This window comes from Acytostelium subglobosum (genome assembly GCF_000787575.1).
Source record: "Acytostelium subglobosum LB1 DNA, scaffold: scaffold38, whole genome shotgun sequence".
Lineage (NCBI taxonomy): Eukaryota > Evosea > Eumycetozoa > Acytosteliales > Acytosteliaceae > Acytostelium > Acytostelium subglobosum.
The window spans coordinates 1-25,596 of record NW_012236495.1 but is presented as its reverse complement, the minus strand read 5'-3'; the positions used below and the strand labels follow the sequence as shown (position 1 = coordinate 25,596).

Genomic DNA, 25,596 nt, shown 5'->3' with positions numbered 1-25,596 from the left:
GGCCGCCACCTCTCGCCACCCTGCAAGAATGTCAGATCGTTTGGATTGACAAACTGTTGTTGTTGCTGATATGGGCTGTTGTTCTGTGGGAGCGCTCCGCTCAGGTCGTCCAAGTCGAATAGGTTTCCAGACCTTGTTTGTTGTGGCTGCTGCTGCTGGTGTTGTTGGGGTCTGTTCTGGTTGTTGTTGATGTCATTGTTGTCGTCATCGATGTAGTCTGGCTCCTCGTCGTCCTCCTCTTCCCTTCTGAATCCGCGCTTTGACAGACCCTTGAGCTTGGCGACAAAGGTCTTCTGGTGGGCGGTGGTACACTGAGGCGAGAGTTGAGATGTTGGAGATCAAGTCGTTTAGGAGCGACTCCTCCAGGTGTGATGTTGTGTCGGTGATGAGAGGCTTCTCAGAGAGTACAACGGCCTTGGCGGCCTCAAAGTCTGTGGACAACAGTCTCCAGTAGACAAAGCCACGGTCACGCAGATCGGGGTTGTCAGACTCTTGTGTGGACAGCGATAGAACAGTTTGCACCATCTGCTGAGCGTCCTTGGGACGCTTAAGGAACAGCTTGACTATGGCGGTCAGCAGCTGGAGCTGGACCTGGCTGTTCTCATCCTTGAAGCCCTCGAGGAACGAAGCAAGCAGCTCGTGGGCATTGTCAATGCGCTCGGCATACTCTCCAATGATCCAGATCATCGAGGCCTTGGCCTCTGGCTCGTCCAGTGATTCGAGGTTGGCACAGAGCGTAGCGATGATACCCTCATACTTGTTTGGATACTTTCTAAAGATGTCCTTGATGACGATGATGGCCTCTTGCACGACGTAGTTGACCTTGGTCTGAATCAGATCGAGCAGCACCTGAATGCAGCGCTCTGACGATGGGTCGATCTTGATGGCGCAGCGACCGATGGCACGGACGGCCTTGCGAACAAACTCGACGTCGACCTCTGTGGCGTACTCCTTGAACTCGAGCAACACCTCGTCGATGTTCTTCTCGTTGGCCAGCATGATCATGATCTCCAGCTTCTCCATCTTGACGTAGATGGGGTCGTTGTACTTACAGAAGAACACCTTCATCTCGTACTGAAGAATCTCGGGTCTCTTCTGGACGATCAGGTTGATGTTCCTCAGACCCAGGAACTGGATCTCGGGCTCCTTGGAGAGCAGAGTGACGAGGGGTGGCGCCATCTTCTTGCAGTACAACTTGACAATGTCCTGAGCGTTGACATAGTTGAGGAAGCGCATCAACACCTTGACGGCCGACAGCACGACGGCAGAGTTGGCGTGTTGGAGACGTGGGGCGACACGCTCGCAGACAGACTCGGCGTCCTTTGTGTCACGGGGCGTGTACTTGCAGAGGGCGTTGAGGATGAACACCTGTCCCCACTCAGTGCACTCGTTGAGTGCGGCCATCAACTTGTTGGCGTTGGCTGGGTGGATCCTGAACACCTCGTGCTTGCTGACCTCGTCGATCTCGGTGAGAGAGGCGACGGCGTTGGCCACGACCATTGGGTTGGAGTCACCCAACATGTCGTTGAGAATGTCGAGGAAGCCCTGGTTCTCCACCAGCTCTGGGTTGATGTCGTAGAGCTTGGCGACACACACAGCAGCCGTCTTTCTGACGTATGGATCTTGATCCTTTAGACAGAATCTCAAAGGTTCACAAAGGTACTCTGTGATGTTATCAACTCTAATACATCCCATAGTTCTAACAGCCAGTGCTCTAATCAATGGGTTATGTGGATCAGATGCATCCTATAATATATCATTATATAGTTAGTGCGTGAATGAATGATTAAGATTAATAAATAGACATACCTTTTGGAAGGTGTTGACAGCAAGAATAGCACGATCTGGATGATTCTTGGCATAGTTCATGACGTAGAGATAGACAAGCTTCTTAAGCTCGAGATTGTTGGTTTGAATACAGTTCAAGACATGAGTGAAGAGCATGCTGACATCTTTTCCAACAGTCATTGCAGCAATGACCTTCTTCACTGCCTCCTTCTTTTTATCCTCACGCTGTGAGAGAAGTTCTTCCTTCAACTCATGTATCTCACCTGTTGTTGTTGTCGTAGTTGTTGTATATATTATGGGGAAGGATAGTATTGAGTGAGTGAACTGTCGATCACGATAAATGATTGATTGATTGATGTGAAGTGATACATACCTTTCTTTGTTGTTTGAAAGTACTTTGAATCTGACATTATTGTATGTTGTTGTTGTTGTTGCTTTTATTACAACAACTACTACACCTGAATAATAGAAATATTTATATATGATTGAATATGAATGAGGATGATGAACTAACAAAGCGGGCAAGGATCAGGTTTTGTGCTGATGTGGTTTACAAACACCAAGTTATTTTATTAATTTTTGAATGGATTTTGAACCTCCCAAAAGACCTAGGTAACTACATGATTTAATAGTGGTACCTTATTATGTGTACAAAGTAAAGTTGTTGTATTTGTTATTCTTACTCCCCATTATTGATGAGTTCGTAAAAGGGGGAAAATAATAATACATCTTAATCAACCAATCATCATTGATGTTATCAGATCTCTCTACTTATTTGCTCAAAACGATTGTCTCCAAGTTGGAGGACAACGCCGACCGAATATTGTTGTCGCTGATCTGTCGACGTCTGTTCAATGAGAGACAACATTATCTCATCTTCTCGAAAAAGGACATTCGATTGGATTACACTGTGCTTGCCTTGCAGTCATCCCAATGCAATAGATTCGTATTAAAGTCATACAAGGAGCTGCTCATTCATTCACTGGCGCACTTTGGAGGAACTTGTTATGTGGCTCATCGCATCATCCCTGGACCCATCCCACCACACACCAAGCATCTCTGGATTGCCAATCCTCAGTTCCAATTGGATCACTCCAACATCCCCGATGGTGTCGAGTGTCTCGCATTCGGATCTGTGAGTTATAAGAACATCGAGTCTGAAAGTGAAGTCTCCTTCACCTATACTATAATATCATTGATGGAACCATTCCATCATCGGTCACAGAGCTACACTTTGATGATGGAATCGAAGAACTCAACACTGGTGTGATCCCTTCATCAGTGGCAAAACTCTCAATCACTGGAGATTACCGAAAAGGTGTCAGCATCAGTTCTGGCGCCATCCCAAACTCTGTCACTGATCTCCATCTGAAAGGTTGTGGTGATCTCAAGTTGGACAAATGTTTCCTTCCAAGTTCTGTTGTGAATCTCTGCATCGACCCTCGAATGGATGTTTGTTCAATGCAGACTCTTGCCTGGATACATTCCATCGTCGGTGCGATCACTCACATTTGGCCAAGGATTCAACGAGAATATATATCCCAACATCTTGCCTCAAGGCCTAACCTATCTTCATCTTGGAACAAGCTTCCAGAAGCCGCTATGCGTTGGCTCAATACCCTCATCGGTCCACACACTCCACTTTGAGAGTTACGATTATCCCTTTGACCAAGATGGAGTTCTGCCCTCATCTTTGACCAAGCTCACATTTCAGGCCTTCTCGAATCGCCTTCCACCAGCCTCAACCCTGCCATGTTTGCAAACACTCTCAATACCAGGATGGAATGATGAGAAGAGAATGTTTGCGCTCGATCTCCCACCAACACTCACGTCACTGATCATCTACTCTCTCCCTGAGTATTGCACCACTCTCCCGATCAATCTCACACACCTTTCGATCAATTATGACTTTGCACAATGCATTGTCAAGCCTCTATCAAACCTCACGACCATTTCACTTGGAACAATTTCCACCTTGCGTCTTGGTGACATTCCTGAAAGTGTCACTTATCTCTCACTCTTTTTTGTCAAGCACATTGTGGCCGGTGCCATTCCACCCAGAGTCATTACTCTATCGATTGAGAGAGTTGATCAGATATACATTGGAATGATTCCAGCATCAGTGCGTGCTCTTAGCTTTGGTAACAGTCATTCTTGCCGACTGCCGCCAGGATCGATTCCTCTTGGTGTGCATACTCTTGATATTCCCAAGTGGTACAAACATCCAATCATAGAAGGCTTGCTCCCAGAGAGCTTGACAATACTCAATCTGTGGGACCAACGCATTAGGGCTGGAGCACTGCCTTCTTCCCTCAAGGTAATCAAGTTACTTAGCCACGAATCCCATCTCCCAGCTGGATTCCAAGTCGAAACGATCGAACTGACCGGAAAATATTGTGATTGTCCCTCGAAAATCCACCCATACCTCGCTGTTGCCAGTCAGGTCAAGTTTCGATTCAATAACTCCTTAATGTGCCTTCGCCGACTGGATGGTGACAGGGCGCCATACTTCCTCTATTCCGACCAGGTCATCCATGTAAGTGGGTTCATCTCTGATCTGTCAGTGTTACTCAATCATCTGGAGCAACGCAAAAAAGTTTACAAAGAATCAACTGGATTAAACAAGTTCTACCGTGGTCTTTGGTAAGGTAAGCGTTGAGCATAGTATAATAAAAGTGGATGGTCAACAGCACTCGGAGGATAGCTAGCAATATGTATTTTAATAGAATTAAAGCTAAAGAAGTAATAGTGAGAGTGTAGCAATGATTGATACGATCATTGTGATAAAAGAGACGGTGAATGTTGATGATGAATCATTGCTCGATGAGGAATCAACTGCTCCGCCTGCTCCGGCACTGGTGGTGCCAATCTGTAGAGTGGTTGCACCAGGGTCAGATGACGTTGTTGATGATGATGCTGATGCTCCAGTAGAGCCAGTGGTCTTTGAAGTACTAGTCGTAGTAGTTGTGGATGATGTGGTCTTTGGAATGTTCTTGTCTGTATCTTTTCCAGTAGTCGATGAGGTTGTTGATGTGGTGGATGAAGATGTAGCCGCTGAGGAGGTTGCTGCTGAAGAGGTAGCTGCTGATATTGTTGTTGTGGCTGAGGTAGTGACTCCGTTGGAGGCGATACCAGATGAAGAGGACGTACCACCTGTTGCCGGGCCACTGTTTGTACCAGAGGTGGAGGATGATGATCCAGAGGATTGTCCACTGATGGCGCCACTGCTTGTTGGTGATGATGTTGATGGTCCACTGTTTGCACCAGAGGTAGATGACGATGAACTAGAGGAATGTCCACTGGTGGCGCCACTGCTGGTGGGTGATGTTGATGGTCCACTGACGGTACCAGAGGTAGAGGTTGATCCCGACACATGTCCACTGGTGGCGCCACTGCTGGTTGGTGATATTGTCGATGGTCCACTGTTTGCACCAGAGGTTGAGGACGATGATCCTGATACATGTCCACTTGCGGCGCCACTGCTTGTTGGTGATGACGTTGACGACGATGAACTAGAGGCATGTCCAATGGTGGCGCCACTGCTGGTGGGTGATGATGTTGAGGGTCCACTAGTAGAGGTGCCTGTTGATGAGGATGTTCCAGTCATTAGACCGCTTGAACTAGAGGAAGCTGCCCCACTAGATGATGATGAGGAAGATGACGCTGTTGAGGTCGCTGGTCCACTTGTACCGGAAGAAGTAGCACCACTGGATGATGATGAGGAAGATGACGCTGTTGAGGTCGCTGGGCCACTTGTACCAGAGGATGTAGCACCGCTTGATGATGATGTTCCCGAGTTGGTCATAGAACCACTAATTCCTGAAGAGCCTCCACTCGATGACGATGAACCTGCATGTCCGCCAGTGCCCGAGGATGTAGCACCACTTGATGAGGATGTTCCCGAGCTAGTCATTGAACCACTCATTCCCGATGAGCCACCACTCGATGATGATGATCCTGAATGTCCACTTGTGCCAGACGACGTAGCCCCACTAGATGATGAGGATGAGCCTGAGCTTCCACTAGTGCCCGATGAAGCACCACTTGACGATGAAGATGTTGCCGAGTTGGTCATAGAACCAGATGAGCCTCCACTCGATGACGATGAACCCGCATGTCCAGTAGCGCCACCTGATGAAGATGATGAGGTAGCACCAACTGACGAAGATGAATGTGATCCGGTGCTTGAGGAGGAGGATGATGTTGAGGTAGATGGACCACCAGAGCTTGTTGATGAAGATGATGGGGTTTCAGATGATTGACTCGAGATTCCAGATGATCCAGAACTTGTTCCGGTCACTCCAGTCTGTCCTGTTGATGATGAAGTACTCTGGACATGTCCCGTAGTGGAGGCTCCAGAGGTGGCTGTTCCAGATGTTGCGACACCTGATGTTGAGGAAGAAGATGATGGAACGAAGGTCTTGCATGTTGGATCAAAGTTAAGACCAGAGGGGATGGTGAATGGTTGGGGCATGTGGGTGAGACCAATCACACAATGTGCGATGTTCTTGCCAAACTTGCATACACCTCCTGGACATGCACCAGTGTCCTGCATCTGATGAATAACCACGGATCTTCCGATGAGATTTGGTGACGATGTGAATGAACCAGAGTAGTTGGTTGTCGATTGGAAGTAAGAGATACCATCTTTGTTGGTGCAAATGTTGCCCAGATCTCCATACTCGATGTTGGGACCGTAGGGCAAACCATGTACCTGGCTCACTCTCTTCCAGTGAGTACCCATCGAAGTGTTGGACAGGATGTCACCAAACTGATGGATGTGAATGCCGTGTGGTGCTGAGGTGTCAAGACCACGGACACTGGCGGTCACAGACAGGTCACCGTTCGTCAATTGAGTGAAGTAGACGTAGCCATCGATAATCTGGCCTGGTACGGTGGTGGCCTTGATCTTGCATATTCCATTCAGGTTTGGCTCATGGCAGATAGAGGCGGCGGCATTGTTGTCCGACTCGTGGACGTACTTGCAGATAGGATGGTCCTTGGGCACAGTCTTGGTATTACCAATTCCAATTACACATTGGGCTACGGGTAGTCCTCCATTACAATTCTCGGCCGAGTTGTAAATAGATAGAGTGCGACCGATGATGGAGTTGGGCGACTCTTTGAGTGAGAGTTGTGTTGAAGTGAGAGATGTTGTAACACTACCCTGTTGATTGGCAACGATATTGCCAAGTGAACCTGGTGTAGATGAGCATTCATAAGAGACATTCTTGGCACCAAAAACACCAGCACTGGTCCAAGTTGCAGATATATCACCATACTGGCGCACAACAACGCCATGGGTTCCAGGTGTTAGTCCAATTGCTTGGACAAAGAATGTTAGCTGGGACTATAATATGTGATTGGATGATGTTTTACCATGTTAGTCATTGATCGATTGATTGATTGATTGATTGATAGATGATTGAGTTCACTTACATCTGATGTGTTGGTGATAAGGACAGTTCCACAAACAACATTCTTGGCCACAGAGTAGAGGACACAGGAGGCATATTCGGTCTGGGCATTGATAGTGGTGGTCGTAGTGGACAACACCAATAGCAATAATAGTATTACAGAAGAGTAAAGATATGTATTATTCATCGGGTATTGTAGTTGTTGTATCGATCGGTTAAGGTTAGTTAGTTGGGTTTGAATAATAATTGGTAGATTGACATTGTGCTGAGTACTTATATATACCTTATGTGTCCATGAAGGGTGTTGGAGGCAGGTAGGTATAAGATCAGAGTCAATATCGAAATTTACTCACCACATATATCATGTTGCCATGTCCATGTGACCCAACACCATCATCTATAAGGACCTTATTCTTTAACCATTCACATGTGACATGGCATTGTCCTAAGTGTGATTAGTAGATGAACGACACTTGTAGATTGTTGATTGATTGATCATCAATTTCGTCAAGTGATCACTTTCACCAATTCGTCTTGGTGGTGCTTATGATTTACCCACATCAAACACACACACTAACTAACACACCTCATAGATAACCGCACTTCAATAAAGTACTCCCACCACTCTTCGAGATAACCTAGGTAGTGTCAATCAATTTCATATTAAAGAGAGACTGACTATGAAGGATTGAATTTCGGCTTGCCATATGAATCTCCAATCATATATATATTTCAAACTGATGTTGGTGGGTGCTGTGATAGGTTGTAAATTGGATCTGGTCAATCTACATGCACTCTCTATTAATTCACGTTGTTAAATAAATGTTTACTACTTTTATTTATATTACCAGGCCAGTTGGAACAAGGATGTCTTTCTTGTTGAGAAAGTAGGAAACGAGATTGAGTTGTCCATGGCTGATTGAAAGTTGGAGTGCTTTATCAATGCAATCTGGGGACATGTCGACAACGTGATGGAATACTTCGTGGGACCTGTTGTGTGTTATAATCTTTTCCAAATGATATTTTAAGCTTTCTTGGATCTTTTGTTGTATCTCTTTGTGCCCATCGATATTTGGTCCTGCTGAAGGATGGCCTGCAGAATTGGGAGATTCCGGCCCTTCATGGCCTTGAAGATCAGGAGAGAAGGCCTCATCAGTACAACCTTCGGTGCGATGGACGTCAAGGTACTTGAGAACATCCAGATGTCCGTGTTTGGCCGCTTTGTCCATTGCTGCGGTCGTGGTCAAAATGGTTGGATAGTTCACAGTGAGATACTCGATGGTCGCCAGTGCTCCTGATTCAGCAGCAATGATAATTGATTGCGAGATATTGCAACATCCTGGGTAGTTGAGACAGAAAAAGCGCACGATGTCCAGATTGTCAAAGGCCATCAACGATCGAGGATACTTGAGGAGATGTGTGTGCGCCTTGTGTGTGAGAAGAAGTTGGAGGTACTCAGTCATACCGTCAATTGTTGCATCGTGGATCAGTCCGTCGTCAAACTGTGCCAGACAGATGTTTGGATACTTGCGACTGAGCGGTACCAGCAACTCGTAGAAGTGAAGTCTGAATATTTCATCCATCGGTCGATGGTCAAAAGGTGTGAGATAGCGAGGTGCGATGATGTCACTGTCCAGAAGCTGTTGAAATAAATCGAGACGGATGTTGGCTTCTTTGATTCTGTTGAGATCACTGATGCATGTCCACAGTATACTGAGAGTAAATGGAAGTTCGTGTCGTGGAATCAAGCCAATGATCGCTGATCGCACATCACAGTGGAGTAGGTATCTAAAGTTGTACTCCTGTGTGGCAAAGAAATCTGGATGGTTGTGCAAGATTGATTGAACGATCAGAGTGGCCACCTTGCCAATCTCTGGTCCAGGTGGAAGAGTGGAAAGTTGATTGAGAAGCTGTCTATAGTCAAATTTCGACATCACCTGTTGCCGCTGATGCATCAGACGCTCCACTGCCTTAAACAGCTCAAAGTTGCTGGAGAGAAGCAAGCTCTCTAGTGTTGAGCTGCTGAAAGTGATGTTTGGACGGGTGACAAGTTGTTGAAGTAGAGTATCAGACTGAATCGATGGGTGGATCGAGCCCACTATGTACTCTTCAACCTCGTTGTCCAAGTGATCCAATAGGAACGAGACGACCTCTATGCACCCTCCATGTTTCACTGCGATGCCAATGGAAGTCGAACCAATTGCGAATGGCAGTCCAGTGTCAATGCAATGGGAGTGTATCAGTTGAAGCAGCTCCAGGTCACCATTGTGGGCGGCAGCCTCGATAAAGCAGGTGGAGCTGTCAAAAATGTCAGACTTTCCTGCTTTGAACTCGAGATAGATGAGGTAGTTCTCGATGGAGGAGCAGATGGTAGTTGAAAGCCAATCAACATCTCGAATGACCTGTGGGAATGTCCGGTGCATGTTTTCGAGCATCTCCAGGCTAAAGTATTGGTGCAAGGTGGAGCTGAGTATTTGGCGTATCTGGTAGTCTTGAATGCAGTCAGCAAGCACGCCAATCCAGGTGATGAACTCCTGTGCATCGCACACTGATCCAATCGACTTGATGAGAGATGGATTCTTCTCCCATCTGATGGTATCGCGCGAGCAATGGAATTGGTGCACATGCTTCATGATGACCTTGAAGAGTTGGAAGTCATCCACCAGGAGCATTCTGATTGATGGTTGTTGTTGGTGCTATTGTTGTTGTTTTTGGTTGGACAGGTTGTGTAGGTTGTTTGTTGAGTGGCACTTTCTCGTCAATGATGGCAATCAACTCTCCAAATCGTTGGGCAAACAGATGAGTTCTGCCATGGATGATGAATTGAGAGAGTGAGCGTCTGTCATCCAACTCTAAATCTCTGAGTTGGCCAAAGATCTTGTGTCTGATGACAACATCAATCAACAGAGTCTTGAATGACAATGGTGACATCTTGTTTTATTTGAAACAGATAAGTTTGGAACTGTCTCTTGTTTTTAAGTGATCATCACCTTTTGGACACTTTGATAAAGGCGCCAAATTCATAAGTTGGTTGAGAACAAATATCTTGTTTATTTAAATAGTGAATGTTTTTATATCTACCAAAGACCTGAGTAGTTTAGCCTACACTCCACTTGATGGAAGAGTGCGTGGCTTGCTTGCCCACCAATACTTGAGTGAGCCATGCTTGGTCACCTTGGCAAATAGGAATGCTCCAACGGCAGACACAGCCACAATGCCACCTACAACACTTGTAGTGACAACGATCAATGTGGTACGTGACAGTGCTCCACTCTGAGCATTGGCAGACTCTCCACCAGTCTTTCCATCACCGCCATTATAATCGGTCAGTACGGCGAATGATGTAAAGTGATTGGTCGATGCACATATCAATGTATTGTCCTCCTCACACAGTACTATACTATCCATTGCCTGCCATCTGTTGGAAGTGACATTAATGAATGCCAACTTTGTGATTGTAAAGTTGAGTCCCAATAATGTTCCACTGGACTTGAACTTGAACTGAACTGGAGTATCGAATAATGGGTTGGGGACTGTATGTTTGTAAGTGTTAGTAAATAGTTTGAATAATCGAGCGGCTATTACTTACTATTGCCCAGTGTTACATTGTACACCATGGTATGGATGTGATCACGATAGTTTTGGTTGGGTCCCCAAAGATCTGTACCATTGATCGTATCAAGGTAGCTGTCGTCCAATGCATTGATTGAGATATAGTCTAGCATTGGTGTGTTGGTGAACTTTAGTGGCAGACTAACATATCCATATATGTTGGCCGAGGAGCCCAAAGTGAAGTCCTTTGATAGAATTGGTATAATCACATCCTTTGACGAGTCAAATGGTGATGTAGTCTGCATTGGATAAGTGTTGGTTGCAATGGTCTGTGTATGTGGTGATACCAGAGTTAGTATGTTTGAATGACTGATTGATTGATTGATAGATAGATAGATACATACTAAGCAGTTAACACAACAATCAGAGACATTTCGTTGACAATGACCAGAGGGACATTGGAAGTATCCAATTGGACATCCAAAGAACTTGGCGGCAACCGAGGTGACATTGGAACATTGCTCGGTGGCGGTGACACACTTGCCATCGGCACAGCGTTGAGATAGTGATGGACATGGAGGTAGTGCAAGGCAATCATAGATCGAGGTGACACAGGTATCGTCCAGACATTGGACAGGACGATCAAGTGGACATGTGCCATTGGCCATTGGACACTCACCCTTTGAGTTGGATGAACAGTTAATGAACCTCAATACAATCATACTACCATCACATATGAATTGGTATGATGGCGATGAAGAGGTTTGTGACCCATTGTTGTTGTTGCATTGTATTGATTCGGACGATGCTGCTGAGTATCCAATGGTGTAGGTCGCATCGGATGGAACTGAGCCCGAGGTCACAACGGTGAGATTGGCCACATTGATAGTTGATGTGTTGTCTGAGATCACAAGACGAGCTGGAAGGAATGAGGCCAAGTGTAGACGAACATTCTCAAGTGAAAGAGAGACTGATCTAAGCGAGATATCAGCCGACTCTGTTGTGAGACCTAGGGTCGAGTGGATCATTGACAAGGAGCCATTGAGCATGGTCGATGACAACGTCTGATGTACTGTGAGTAGACTGTTGTTGAGTACCAGTTTGTCAGTGTCAATATCGAGTGAACTTGACAAGATTGATATGTCACTGATTGATCCACTATGTTGGTTGGCGAGCTGGATTGTACCGACGGACTGGAGAACACCACCCTTGGAGGAAATCTGAGCGTTGATTCTGTAGAGCCCAATGGCCATGTCACCTGCTGTGAAAAGTGCATTGTTGGCAAGAGCCAGCTGACCACCACCATCTATCAGAGCACTCACACTTAGTGTGGATGTGGCATAGAGTGAGCCGGACACTGAGAGTAAACCATTGCCTGTTATACTCACTGGAGACTTGGTTGATGAGCTTGAAATTGACACGTTGGTCTTTGAGTAGACAACACCAAGCACGGTTAATGGTGAGTCTGTTATGGTGGCTGTGTCAAGGGAGAGTTTGGCGCCGACCTGGACTGCGACTGGAGTGTTGAGTAGACGGCCAAGGATCATGTTCATTAGTGCCCCATTGTTAATGTCCACTTGTGATTGAGTGATCATACTTCCTTCGTTGATTGACATGTTGCCAGTGAGTGTTAGGTCCGATGAGACGATCGATGATTGACCAAGTATGTGTGTGATTCCATCCAACTTTAGATCAACGCTGTTCACTTTGGAGTTGGCGGTGATGTTGAGTTGACCCCCTATGAGTAGTGATAGTGTGGCACCAGTGATCGTTGAACCATTGTCCAGCATGACCTTGCCAGTTGATGTCAAAGGCGAACCAATTAAAGTTCCACCAGTGACTGAGAGTAATGCCGAAGACTGGACTGTGAGCGCGGATGTTGTTACTGAGGAGCCAGCCTCCACGACTAGCTTGCCAGACAGTGACAGTATTGAGTTGAGGAGTGCGCCACCTGTACGCACTGATCCCTTGGCACCCTGTTTGATGTCCAGTGTAGACAAATGAACGTCTCCACCCAATGACAGACTTGAATTGTTATGGGCAGTGACGTATGAGCTTGTTATTGATGAGCCAAAGTATGAGCTGAGGCTGCCCTGAAGGTCGAGTGGCGAAGATACTATGGATCCACCATTTAAAGAGAGCGAGCCGGTGATATTGACTGAAGATCCTGATATCAGAGAACCAATTCCAGATACCAGTTGTCCGAGAAGACTCAATGGTGCATTCAATATTGATCCACCGTTAAGATTGACGGCACCACCTTCTTGAACAACCAGAGTCGTTGTGTTCAATGATGATGCATTGTTGATTGATAACACACCGGTGGACTGGACCAATTGTTTAATTGATTGTGATCCTATGATTGATGCTCCAGCATTCAATGACATGGTACCGAGCAGTGTAAGTGGCGTATTGAGTATTGAAGTGACGGGACCACTGAAGCTGGCTTGACCATTCAAGGCAACGGACAGTGCGCCACCTAAGACGCCACCCGTGTATGCCAGAGAGCCACCGGCCTCGACTGTCAACAATGAGTTGTTAAGTAGACCGGCGCCCACGCTAGCGACAGCACCGACGAGAATGTTAAGTGGTGATGACAAATGTGAAATTGATCCAATGGATACGGCGGCATTGGTAATGTTCATAGTTGAACTGGTAGAGACCAGCGAATCGATGCTGATCGGTGTGTTTACCGTGCACTTTGAAGACTGTACGAGCGACACTGACCGCAGTGACGTACCTGCCAGGAAGTTGGCCACTGAAGACTGATTGACAAACAGTTCGCCAATAGTGTAGGGCAGCGAGAGTAAGTTCAAGGCCTTGTTGATGACCATTGTGTTGATTGTGAATGGTGGAAGTTTGAGCGAGGCAATACTATTGGTCTCTAGATAGCCGATGATCGGCGAGCCAGTTGAGTTGGCAAACTCCACCTTGCTGGAGTGGTACCTCATCTTGGGCAGCTCGCCACCGATTGAGGTCAGGTTCAGGTTTGTTGACTGGACGTCGCCGGACCAGTTGAGTGTCGATGTGCCATTGGCTGGATTGAAGATGATCTCGAGTGTCTTGAAGATGGCACCGTTGGGCGCATTGACAATTGCCGGACCAGTGACATTCAATACACAGAGGTCCGTGATCATTATAAGTCCACTGACATTGAGTACACCATTGAGTAGATTGATCGTACCATTACATAGGAGATTACCTTGTATATTCAGTATGTTTGTCAAAGTTAGGATACTATTTAAAGTTAGACTCTGTACCAATGTCTCTGTACTGATCACAATAGGACCATTAAGTATGCATATGTTTAGAATTGGTAGACATATTTGTGCTTGAACTCTTCCGTTTCCGCCAAACATTAATAATAATAATATTAACAATTGAATAATAGTTGATCGTCTATTCATTGTTGTAATAGTATGTATAAATAATTATAAGTTACAATAATAATGATTGGAATGTAATTGGTTGGATGGATGGATGAGTGTGATTATAGTAGGTAGGGCGAACACATGAGCCTAAAGGGTGAAGTTGATGGGCACTCTCCAACAACAAACAACAATCACACAAACAAGAGAGTAACATACGGTCCCCCTTTTGTAGTGGTGGTAATCACGTACTTTCGTACGAGTCTTACTTGCTTCACAAGATGGTCAATCAGATAATAAAGACATCATTAAGTGTACTCGTACTGTGTCGGGCATTGTGTTGTGGAGAATGTGGTAAAGGCCTCTCCATAAGTGGTCTGCTGTATTGGGTGCCATTCTTCTGTTTTACGTAAACAATAAAAGGTAACCTAGGCCAGATAGTGAATAAGCACTCTCTCTAGCTGTTCGAGCTTGAGTGGCTTTTGCAAAAAATCTGATCAAAAGTTGCAAAGCCGAAAGTGTGAAGGCAACATTAATGTTGGTGTGTGGTTATTGGGGCGGGCAAAGTAGTGACAGATGGGTCAGTATGGTGGTGGCACACGTTCCTAGTTCAATTATTAATTAATTGTCTGTACATACCATCCATACCCATGGACTTGCAATAATCTTTTGAGCCTTCCAGGACCATGGCGGTCAGCGCCACGATGGTGACCTTCTTGCGTGAATGAAAAATCTCTTCATGAGAGCGGATCTGTAGGGAGGCCGTCGGTCCGTCTGTATTTGGCATGGTCAGATCCATGAAGATCAGGTCGTAGTTGCCACCCTTGAACATCTCCACTGCCTCCTTGCCATCGACAGCGCAGTCGCAGTGGAAGCCCAGCTTCTTTAACTGCAATGACACCACCTTGCGATTGACTTCATTGTCCTCTGCCAACAATATCTTGTAGTTTAGTCGTCTCTCTGCACTGCCTCCAATGTTCTTCAATAGCTCATAGCTGTCTGAAGTTGATGCGGTGGAGGCTGTCGATGTATATGTCTGCGAGGAACACAGTCTTGTCTGTTTCTTCTCGGGTGGCTGTTGAGTTGTCGCTGACTCGCCACCCTCTTCGTTGCACTCTTCCAGACGTCTCTTGTTGCTCGTTCCACTCGTACAACTTGTGCTACTACTACTGCTGTTGCTGCCTATGCTGCTACTGCTGTTGCTCGCACTTAGTCTGTTGCCGCTTCCACCACCTCGGCCGGCCACACCGACACTCTCCAACACTTTGATGACTTGGTTGGACGAGAGTGGCTTGTGAAGTACAAAGAATTGTGTCCTCTTCTGATCGTGATTGGGCTGGTTTGTGGCCAGAACAATCTTGGCCTCTGTCAATTTGGACAGAGAGTGTGAGATTGAGAAGAAGTCATAGTCGCTGCTGCAGTCCCTCTCCACCAGTATGAACAAGTCCACATTGGCGATGGACTCTATGTCATTGAGATTGATAATCTCGGTCAGCTGGTCGGTGGACAGCGTCTGGATCGAGCACGATGAGATATCTTGATGCAGCTTGCGAATGAGTATGTTCCTGCCAAAGCCATAGTCGTCGACGAGCATGATACGACAGGCACTCAACTCGGTCTTGCCCTCGGCGGGCTCGGCGGGCGGTCCAGCCGCCAGCTCCATCTGTGAATCCTCCAGCACGATTGTGAACGAGAAAGTGCTGCCACGGTTTGGCGCACTCTTGACCAGGCCTATCTTGCCACCCATGAGGTCGACCATCTTCTTGCAAATTGCCAGGCCCAGACCAGAGCCACCGTAGCGTCTTGTGGTACCACTGTCCAACTGTAAGAAAGGCTGGAACAGTTTGTTCTTCTGGCTGTCATCGATGCCAATGCCAGTGTCCTCCACGGTGAAAGTGACCTCACACCTATTGCCCTCTCGCAGGCTAAGTGCAATGTCAATGAATATATGTCCACTATTAGTATACTTGATTGAGTTTTGTCCAATGTTCAATAGTATCTGTCTTATTCTATTAGGGTCCTATTTGGTGTTGGTTGAATGAGTTAGTCATGTCATGGCATGGTATGATGTCCTTGAAACACTTACTCCTTTGAGTATCTTTGGTATATGATCGTCGAATGTCAATAGGAGTTCTATTGGCTTGTCTAATGAGAGCGATAGGGTGTGGACGATGCCCTCGATACAGCCTCTAAAGTCAAACTCTAGTATCTCCAGCTCCAACTTGGAGGCTTCAATCTTTTGGAAATCAAGAATGTCCGAAGTGATAGAGTACAACAGTTCAGCTGCCTTGTGTAGCACCTCTACAATGCTCATTTGACTTGGTGGTAGATTGGACGACAAAAGTATCTCTGACAATCCAATTACTGCATTCATCTATTTGAGTTTGTATGTTTGAGAGATATGGTCAGTTATGATTGATCCGATTGATAGATTGAATTATACATACGGGTGTCCTGATCTCATGACTGATCGATGCCATGAACTGGGTCTTCATTTGAATGGCTTGAAGGGCACGGTCTCTCGCCTCGACAAGAACACGTTGGTTGTTCCTGGTCTCTGTGATATCTCTGATCACGTACATCCTACCAATTGACTTCTCGTTCAGTGTCAGATCTTTTGCGAATACCTCTGCTGGGAAGTTGTTGTTCGTCTTCTTGATGCACACAATCTCCCTCTTTATCTCTCGACTTGGTTCAGATGTGGGGACCATCGTTGACAGTGGCTGGAACGAATCGTTTGAGCTTTGTGCAGTTTGTATGTCCAGACTCTGTATCTTGTCGATTGATTGATTGAACAACTCTTTGCCGTGGAACTCAAACAATTGTTCACCAAACGTCCTTGATATCTTGCCAGACGAGTCGGTAAGTATCACCGAGGTAGATGGGAATTGGTTCAACAACTCCTTGGTAACGGCAAAGTTCTCGCTAACTGTTGTAGTCGTTTGGTCGTGATTGAGTTAACTTGTGCACTCACTCATTCACATTAAATCCGAGCCCGCCAACAACAAACATACCTTTCCTTCTCTCGAGTTCCATTGTTATCTTGTTGGCGACGGCAGCCATCAATGAAGTGTGAATGATGTCAGAGTTGATGGTCTTGTTGCTCATCACAGTGAGATGTCCGAGCATCTCGCCCGTAGAGTCCATCAATGGGATGCCCAGGTATGATTCGATTCCATTGTCCTCCAGCCACTTATCCTCTGGAAATGCTTGAATGAGATTGTTTGAGTAGTATACAGGCTTACGGCGATGTAGCTCGTAGCAGGGTGTGCCAGGCAATTGATACTCCATGTTCTTCTGAATGACACCGTCGCGACAGAATGACAAGGTCATTCCAGTGTCGGGTGGAATGAACTGGCATACCATTGCATAGTTGGCGTCCAAATAGTAACAAAGGTACTTGGTGAGGCTGTGAAAGTGTTCATTCGAACTCGCGCAAGAGTACTCCACAAAGAAGTTCAACAACTCCTCATACTTTATCCTTTCCATTTCTACTGATGATCGCTTGGTTAGGAATCTGTTTGTTTGATGAATAGATTAGTCCATGGCTCCAATCAATTAACCGACTAACTCACTCACCTTATCAGTTTACTTTGAGTGAGCAGGGGAAGCTCGGCTCGAGTGAAAGGTGTGATCTTGATCTCACCAATGGCTACCTGTCCAAATAAGGGGATGCGAAGGATACTGGATTGTTCATCAAAGATGATGGTGTGACTATTGCCAACCTTGCCATAGATCATATGTGGAGGAGGCGGAATGTTTGGTATGTTGGTCGATGATTGATTGTCAGGTGACATTGATTCGCCTCCAACACCACCACCACTGCCACCATCAGCATTGGCATGACTTGAGTGAACCAGTGTCAATGCAGTCAGACTCTCATTGACGGTCAGTACGTCGTAATGACGATGTGCGCCCAGACACCATTGCAAACACTTGAGCACCGATTGAAACAGATGATTCTTATCGCAAGATATCACATTGTAAAAGAGCTGCCATCCATTGTCTGACTGCTGTAGCTCTGTGCGCAATGAATCCGGATCGTCCAAGTATTCGCCAATATCAATGTATTCATTAGTATCCAAAATAGACTCTATTGTTGGTGAACCATTCGTTGTGGTATCACCTCCATTATTATTATTAGTGTTGTTGTTGTTGTCATTGTTATTACTATTTGCTAGATCATGCTGTACTAGTAATGATAGACAACCTGTACATTGTAAATGTTCCTTTACACCTGTTAATGATGTTGTTGGGGGCTTGGTGTCATCCTCCATCATGGACAATTAATGTTGTGTTTGTTTGTTTTGATTGATGTTCGTAGTATAATACAGATAGATAGATGTTTAGTTTGTTGTAGTTGTACGTCGTGACACCTATTATTACAATTTATATGTGTGTCTGTGTGTTTATGAATGGTGGTTCGAAGGAGACGTCGTCATCAGTAGGTTAACCCTATCGCTGACCAATCCGCTCAAAAGTTGTCAAAACTTTCACAACTTGTGGTGCTGGAACAGTCCCCAAGAATAGGACCATAACTGGCTTTGAGACCCCTTGAAAAACGACTTCGAAGTCAATGTATGTGATAATAACACCTCTTGAATTTATTCCTTGAGTAGTTACTTGCTCACTTTTTCTTCTTTGGTGCCGCCTTCTTGGGAGCAGCAGTAGTAGTAGTGGTAGCCTTTGTTGACTTCTTGGCAGCTGGCTCCTTCTTCTTCTTGAGAAGCAAATCGATTGCCCCAACATCATCCTTGCCATTGGACTCCTCGTCCGACTCTACAGTGTCATTGGCAGCACCTCTCTCTTCCTCCATATTGTCTACGTTGACCACGTCATTGCTTCCAGAGCCTTTGCCTGCCAACATCGAGAAGTCGTACACTGTGTGCGATCCCTTCCTCCATTGTCTGGTGAATGCCGACTTGACCTGAGTGTGATCAACTTCATCAGGTCGTTTCCACCCCATGAACCAGCTCGCAATTATTGTTCCTGTCGTCCTCGGTCAAGCCATAAGTGTCCATCATGTCGATCACATCCTCAATGCCATCCTGTCCGTAGAGGACCAGTGGCTGAATTAGGTAGTGGCGCAGCATTGGTGCCAGTGACATTCTTGTCTCGTTGCAGTTGGTCAAGGTTCTTGCACCAGACACGCGAGTGTGCAGCTGGATCTCACGAATGAATCGCAGTTGTTTGTTGGCATTGGAGTTCTTGCCAAGGTATTGAGGGAAGTTGAGGGGCATGCGTGAGCCACCATTGACGTATGATGATGGTATCACCGACGAGATGATTCCATAAGCAGGAAGCAGGTTGAAGTTCTGCTTGTAGATGATGTCCTTGTTGAGCAGGTCTCCATCACTGATGCATTCGGCGGCGTTGGCAAACCTTGTGATCTCATCATCATCATCGTCTCTGTTGGAGGCTCTGTTGTATGGTTTGTTGTACAGATAGTTCTCCTGTTAAAAAGTGGAATGGTTAGTATCTAGATACTGTGTATCATTGCTTGATCAAGACAGATACATACTTGGATGAGCAAGGGAACCAACGAAAAGTCGGTGAAGAAATAGTCCAACTTGTCATTGATCGATGGGTTACTAGAGTCCACTGATAAGAGATGCTGAGCTCCAGAGAATGGTCCAATGTCCATATCCTTATTGGCATTGGCAATACTATATAGTGGCAAGGAAGGGGGGGGGGGGGATAAGTTAGCTTGGCGCGCTCAATCACTACATTCAAGACAGACAACTTACTGGACATTGATATCGTTGTGTGTGGCCTTGACATTGGATCGACTTAACATCTGCATCATGTGGATGGACTGCCTGATGTCTTGGTTGGTGGATGAGAATATCTTCTCGATCATGTACTCGTTCATGACAAGACCCTCGTGCTTGGCGATCTGCAACAGTCTGTCAGAGACCATCATGACACTGGGTCGTCTAAACTTGAGGTCCAGACAATAGTTCTTCAACGTCTTGATCTTTGGACTGTAGTAATCATTGCAAATGCATATGAATGGGATCTTTGTCGTCTTGATCATGAGCAATATCTCACTGACACCACCTCTGTCATCATTGCCAGATGAGCCATCAATCTCATCCATGATTATAACTGTCTTCTTACTCTCACCCTTCTTCTTCTGTTTGAGTGGATGCGTTAAGTTGATTGTTTGATTGATTGAGTGTGAATGGATTGAACATCTTACGTTTGAGAAGAACTCTGTTATAGAATGATTGTCAGACACACCCGACAACAACTTCTCGATCTGTGTCTTGTTCCTGGTGTCACTGGCGTTGAGCTCCAGTGGTTCATAGCCTGCCTCCTTGCACAACATCAGTGCGGACGATGTTTTGCCAATGCCAGGTGGACCCGACAGCAAAGCGGCTCTCTGTGTGATCATCTTGGGGTCCCATTTAACCAGCCAGGACTTGAGTGTCGAGATGACACCTGGATTGCCGAGCAGGTCAGCTGAGCTAGCTGGTTTGTACTTGTCCACCCACATCATGTCGTTGCCAGGTGGGAGCTTCTTGAAGGAGGATGGGACCACCACCCTACTCATATCCTTCTTGAGGTAATCAAAGTCCTTCTTGCTCTCTGCAGAGTTGGCGTAGTTGTTGTTGTTATTGTTGAGAGTGAGTTTAAGTGAGCTGGCTGGCTTGAATCCATTGATGTTGAGTGACAAAGTTGGCTTGAGTGAGAGTTGTGGCTTGAGTAATGATGATGTGTTCCTAAGGAGTGAAAGGGTCTTGGGTTTCAAGTCCAATGATTGTGATATGTTGTTGTTGCTGGTGGTCGTGGTCGTAGTTGTAGTTGATTGTGTCGACACCGTCTCCACCTTCTTCTCCTTCTCCTTCTCGTCTCCTTCATTCTGCTCAGTTTTGACATCTTCCATCTGAACATCCTCATTCTCTTCGTCCATCACAACATCCTCTTCCTTCTCCTCGACCTTGACCTTGCCAACACTCTTGCATGCTGTTGTCTTATTCTTTGCCTTATCCTCCTCGCCAGCAGATTCCTCAATCTCGTCTTCCACACCAGTCTCCTCCTCATCCTCATCCACCTTCTCGTCTTGTTTTATACTGGAGTTAACCATCTCGAGCAATTCATCCTCAGAGATCAGCTTGGCCTTGGCACGCTTGGCCTTCTCCAGCTTTGATACGCCAGGCTCAATGCCCACGATCAGATAGTTGAGCTTGCCGCTGACAGTCTTGAGCAGCTTGCCACCAAACTTCTGGATAATGTCATTCATCTCGTCTCGCTCAAAGCTGTCCATGACACCAGTGACCAGGAACGTCTTGTTGCGAAGACATGTTGGAGTGCCCTTGGGGTATGGCTTGGATCCTTTGTTTGGTGGTGGAGGGGGACCCTGAGCAGCATTCATCTTATACTTGAGGAAGTTATCTCGTTTAGCCAAGGCCTTTGCCTTCTCTTCGTCTGTTGTGGTGGCGGCGGCGGCGGCGGTGCCAGTCTTCTTCTTGGGCGTTGTCTTTGATGTTGTCTTGGCAATTGGCTTTGCAGTGGGCTTTGGTGGGGTCTTCTTGGCTACATCCTCTGACTCTTTCTCAGTGTCATCACTATCGTCTGCTGGGTGCAATGTTGAAGTTGATCTGAACAATGTGCTGACTCTTGGTTTGGATGGTTGTGCCGCCTCCTCCTCCTCATCCTTAACAACAGGCTGTGCCTTCTTCTTCTCAACAACCTTCTCTTGCTTGTCCACCGGCTTCATCTTCTCCTTCTCCTTCTTCACAGCAGTGTCTGGAGTTCTGACGACATCGTCCACTTCATCAATCTCATCTTCCTTTTCCTCATGCTTGATGGTGGGTTTGATCTTGTAGTTGGAGTTGGGCTTGATAGTGGTAGGCTTGGCAGTGATGCTGGTGTCTGGGTTGGGATCGTAGCTGGCAAAGGTGAGTTGCTTCTTTGGTGATGCGGCTGGTACTGTTGTCTTCTTGCTGCTGCTGGCAGTGTGATCAGATTGCTTGAGTGGTGATACATAGTTGGTGTTGTAGTTCTTGTTTGGCTTGATAACAGGTGAAGACACTATTTCATCGTCGTCCAGTACATCGTCAAAGTCAAACTTAGAGCCTGATCCACTCCTTTTGATCTCTAGCTTTGGTGATTGTACCACTGCTGGTCGATGTTGTTGTTGCTTGCTTGGAGTGGATTTGCCATTGGTCGTGCCATTAGATGTGGAATGTGACGTAGACTCCTTCTTTGGCGTTGATGGTTGGTCTACTTTGTTGTTGTTGTTGTTGGTGGATGATGGTGTAGAGTCTCTCTTATGACTGCGGCTTACTGATATTGATTCGTCTGGACTTGTGATCTCATCGTCTGCATCGTCTGACAGTTTGTTGCTTGAAGGTGGTGGTGGCTTTGGCCTTGACTCCATGACAAGAGGTGATCGAACCTCCTTGTGCTTGTTTGATGATGGTGTCGATGATGAGGAGGATGATTTGTTCTTGTGAGGTGATGGTGAGGTTGATGATGGTGTTGATGAAGTGGAAGTTGTTGTCGTCTTCTTCTTTGTTGGAGACAACACTTTGTTGTTATGGTTGTTGTTGCTGTCAGTGTTTACATTCCTCTTTAGTCTCTTTCTCTCCTGTTTGACAGCGTCGTCTACTAATTCAAACTTGTTCTCCTTGTCATCATCGGTGTCTATTCTCTGTATTACTTGTGGTGTAGTGTTGCTGCTGTCGTCGTCATCCGAGAAGATATCATCCGGTTGCATCTTCTTCCTCTTTATTAACATGCTGCTAGATGTACTGCTCTTGCTACTGCCACTGCTCGATATGCTACTCTTGCTACCTTTGCCACCAATGCCACTACTACTGGTATTGATCTGCTTCTTGAGCACCACTACAGGTGGCGAGCTGGACACAAAGTCATTGTCATCATTCTCTATCACCTGATCAATCCTATTGAAGTAGTTGGTAATCTATAGATTGTTTAACAATGAATAGATTGGAAATATTAGTGACTGTTTTTGGTCATTAGGTAGGTTGGTGTAGGGTATGTTTGATAGGCTCCTCCTCATCTCTTCCACTCAAGTCGACTGAATGTACATACCTTTTCCTTTTGAGCAGGAGACGATTTCTTTCTGCCCATGATCCTTTATTTGTTCTGTCTGTCAATGAATGAATGAATGTATGAATATGTGTGAGATACAATCTATCACATAAACATGTATATATTCTAATTAGCTGAAGTGTTCCATTGAGTAAATGATTGAATGACAAGCGAGCAACACAGTGTTTCCTCTTCCAATTCAGTGTGGTGAGAACGTTCATTTGAAGATTGGCGCGCAAAGTTAATTTCCAAGTATGAACTATTGACAATCTTTGACATTCAAACAACATTGTTCACGAACAGTTAGATTTGTATTACAAAGTGAAGTGAAGTAATAATAATAAGAAATCCACTTGAAGTCATAATTAAAATGTTTATTTATATTAACTGGTTGAACCAAGGTTAATATATATTACCAGGCCAGTTGGAACAAGGATGTCTTTCTTGTTGAGAAAGTAGGACACGAGATTGAGTTGTCCATGGCTGATTGAAAGTTGGAGTGCTTTATCAATGCAATCTGGGGACATGTCGACAACGTGATGGAATACTTCGTGGCGCCTGTTGTGTGTTATAATCCTATCCAAATGATACTTTAAGTCTTCTTGGATCTTTTGTTGTATCGGTTTCCATCTCTTTGCGCCCATTGATAGTTGATGCTGGAGGATGCCCTCCAAGGCTTCTTCACCTTATTGTGTACCTGGGATGACGTAAAAGGAAGGACCCCCACGTGTGGTTGACCAATGGGAGGTGAGAACTTGTCTGTTTATATCCTTGAAGGACAGCAATGAAATGACTAATATTTTCACCTGTTAGTCACAAGAAAGATTGATAACTTGCCAATTGATGCTTAATATAGTAGTAATAGCATTCTGCTGTGCAAGAGTAACAATAATATCTATCTTTTATAATTCTAGATCAACACCACACCAAATAAAAATTTATTTATTATTCAAACATTGTCATTGTTAAATTAAACAATTATACAACATTCAAATACTAAGATGTCAAACAACCAGTTGTTTGTCTTCAATTATGGCAAAGGAAAAAAGAGAGGCAGGTCATTCCAACAACAACAACAACATTGACCAATCTGAGAACAGAAGATGGCAAGGCTCGCGACAAGTTGTGCGATCACTTTGGATGTCACGATCTAGTGGCCAACAGCAACTGGGCCCGGCACGTCCAGAACCTCAATTACCATCACAAAGTAATCAATAACGAGCAGTCATTGGCAGAGATATGCAACAGGTGCATGATTGTCAAGTTTAAGAATCGAATCAAAGCGACTGACAAGGTACACAATGCAACTGCAAGAAAGGGTATGAATTGCTAACCAAAGAACCCCTCCAAGACCTCTTCACCTTATTGATTCCCCTTTGGGTGGTTGTTATTTCTTTTTTTTTTTTTTTTTTTGACTAGAGTGGAAGTTTATTATTATTGCAAATAAATTGGCGTCATTGAAGAGGCGGGATAATATATATAAGTTAGTCGATTTTGAATTTTCTTGATTTTTTTCTTTCTTTTCTTTTCTACTGTAGGCCTCTGAATTCGGCCACCAAGTATTTGTTGATAGTTGGCGGCAGAGGCGGAAGACGGATGTCGCTGTTGCGAGTGCTGAGGTGCCACTTGGTAGTGAACTCGGCCATCTCATTCTTGATGTTGACTGGTCGTCCGGCCAGGATGTGACTCGTTAGCGTGGACATGAGGGAACGCCACTCCTGGCGGAGGAGGGACTTGAAGGATGTGATGCACACCAAGCTGAGCTTGGCCAACGGGGCCTCCTTGTTGCCAAAGAGGTGGTTGGCGATGTAGTGCCAGAGGTAGTTGACGATGATTGCCATGAGGTGGATGAATGGAAGGTTGGGGCGACGAGACTTTGTGGAGATGTCCAGTGCTTTGATGTTCCATTCTCTGACATTGATACCAGAGCGTTGCTTCACCAAGTCTAAGGCTGGGCGCATGGCTTCTTGGGTTGCCACTTTGCTGCAGTCAAAGAAGAAGTGATTGTAGGGTTGGTCTGTGCAGGAGTTGCCACAGAGGGTACAGTCAGCGTCTGCTCTCATATGATTGATTGGGAGAGTATGGGAGAAGAACCTGAAGAGGGCGTTACGCGAGGATGGTCCTCTCAGGGTGCTGATGACCTTGAAGATGTCTGGGAGCTTGAGGCCGTGGAAGACACTGAGCTGCCATTGACCCTCGGTCAGTCTGATTGAGCCATACTTTGCCTTCCAGAGGATGGCATAGATGTCTTTCAGACTGAGGGTGACACCATTGCTATCCAAGAGAGGTACCTTGTCGCTATGGCTGGAGAGGTGGGCGGAGCGGAACTCCTTTCTTTTTTTTTTTTTCTTGCGGAAGAGGCCAGTGAACTTGCCTCCCAGGCGCTTCCTGGCGTTGCGGTGTTGAGT

At 45.7% G+C, this 25,596-nt stretch overlaps 8 protein-coding genes across 8 annotated transcripts; 1 reads left to right on the top strand and 7 right to left on the bottom strand.

Annotated features, from left to right (window-relative positions):
- Positions 1 to 204: 204 nt before the first annotated feature.
- On the bottom strand, positions 205 to 2,198 carry SAMD00019534_120700 (hypothetical protein; the record flags this gene model as incomplete). Its single annotated transcript, XM_012892625.1, has 3 exons — positions 205 to 1,746; positions 1,810 to 2,051; positions 2,162 to 2,198. 3 exons carry the CDS (start codon positions 2,196 to 2,198, stop codon positions 205 to 207), a joined length of 1,821 nt encoding a protein of 606 aa, XP_012748079.1.
- Positions 2,199 to 3,238: 1,040 nt separating this feature from the next.
- On the top strand, positions 3,239 to 4,435 carry SAMD00019534_120690 (hypothetical protein; the record flags this gene model as incomplete). Its single annotated transcript, XM_012892624.1, has 2 exons — positions 3,239 to 4,324; positions 4,415 to 4,435. The coding sequence occupies 2 exons, from the start codon at positions 3,239 to 3,241 to the stop codon at positions 4,433 to 4,435; spliced, it is 1,107 nt and encodes a 368-aa protein (XP_012748078.1).
- Positions 4,436 to 4,579: 144 nt separating this feature from the next.
- On the bottom strand, positions 4,580 to 6,988 carry SAMD00019534_120680 (hypothetical protein; the record flags this gene model as incomplete). The annotated part of the gene is made up of 1 exon (XM_012892623.1): positions 4,580 to 6,988. A coding segment is annotated over one exon (2,409 nt), but the record flags the coding sequence as incomplete, so codon positions are not given.
- Positions 6,989 to 8,585: 1,597 nt separating this feature from the next.
- Positions 8,586 to 9,877, bottom strand: SAMD00019534_120670 (hypothetical protein; the record flags this gene model as incomplete). The annotated part of the gene is made up of 2 exons (XM_012892622.1): positions 8,586 to 8,611; positions 8,671 to 9,877. The coding sequence occupies 2 exons, from the start codon at positions 9,875 to 9,877 to the stop codon at positions 8,586 to 8,588; spliced, it is 1,233 nt and encodes a 410-aa protein (XP_012748076.1).
- Positions 9,878 to 10,307: 430 nt separating this feature from the next.
- On the bottom strand, positions 10,308 to 13,894 carry SAMD00019534_120660 (hypothetical protein; the record flags this gene model as incomplete). The annotated part of the gene is made up of 3 exons (XM_012892621.1): positions 10,308 to 10,738; positions 10,795 to 11,086; positions 11,162 to 13,894. The coding sequence occupies 3 exons, from the start codon at positions 13,892 to 13,894 to the stop codon at positions 10,308 to 10,310; spliced, it is 3,456 nt and encodes a 1,151-aa protein (XP_012748075.1).
- Positions 13,895 to 14,735: 841 nt separating this feature from the next.
- Positions 14,736 to 18,405, bottom strand: SAMD00019534_120650 (hypothetical protein; the record flags this gene model as incomplete). Its single annotated transcript, XM_012892620.1, has 5 exons — positions 14,736 to 16,145; positions 16,212 to 16,499; positions 16,573 to 17,054; positions 17,140 to 17,642; positions 17,705 to 18,405. The coding sequence occupies 5 exons, from the start codon at positions 18,403 to 18,405 to the stop codon at positions 14,736 to 14,738; spliced, it is 3,384 nt and encodes a 1,127-aa protein (XP_012748074.1).
- A 666-nt stretch (positions 18,406 to 19,071) lies between these two features.
- Positions 19,072 to 23,227, bottom strand: SAMD00019534_120640 (hypothetical protein; the record flags this gene model as incomplete). The annotated part of the gene is made up of 5 exons (XM_012892619.1): positions 19,072 to 19,578; positions 19,647 to 19,791; positions 19,873 to 20,261; positions 20,328 to 23,057; positions 23,189 to 23,227. 5 exons carry the CDS (start codon positions 23,225 to 23,227, stop codon positions 19,072 to 19,074), a joined length of 3,810 nt encoding a protein of 1,269 aa, XP_012748073.1.
- A 1,514-nt stretch (positions 23,228 to 24,741) lies between these two features.
- SAMD00019534_120630 (hypothetical protein) lies at positions 24,742 to 25,596 on the bottom strand (the record flags this gene model as incomplete). The annotated part of the gene is made up of 1 exon (XM_012892618.1): positions 24,742 to 25,596. A coding segment is annotated over one exon (855 nt), but the record flags the coding sequence as incomplete, so codon positions are not given.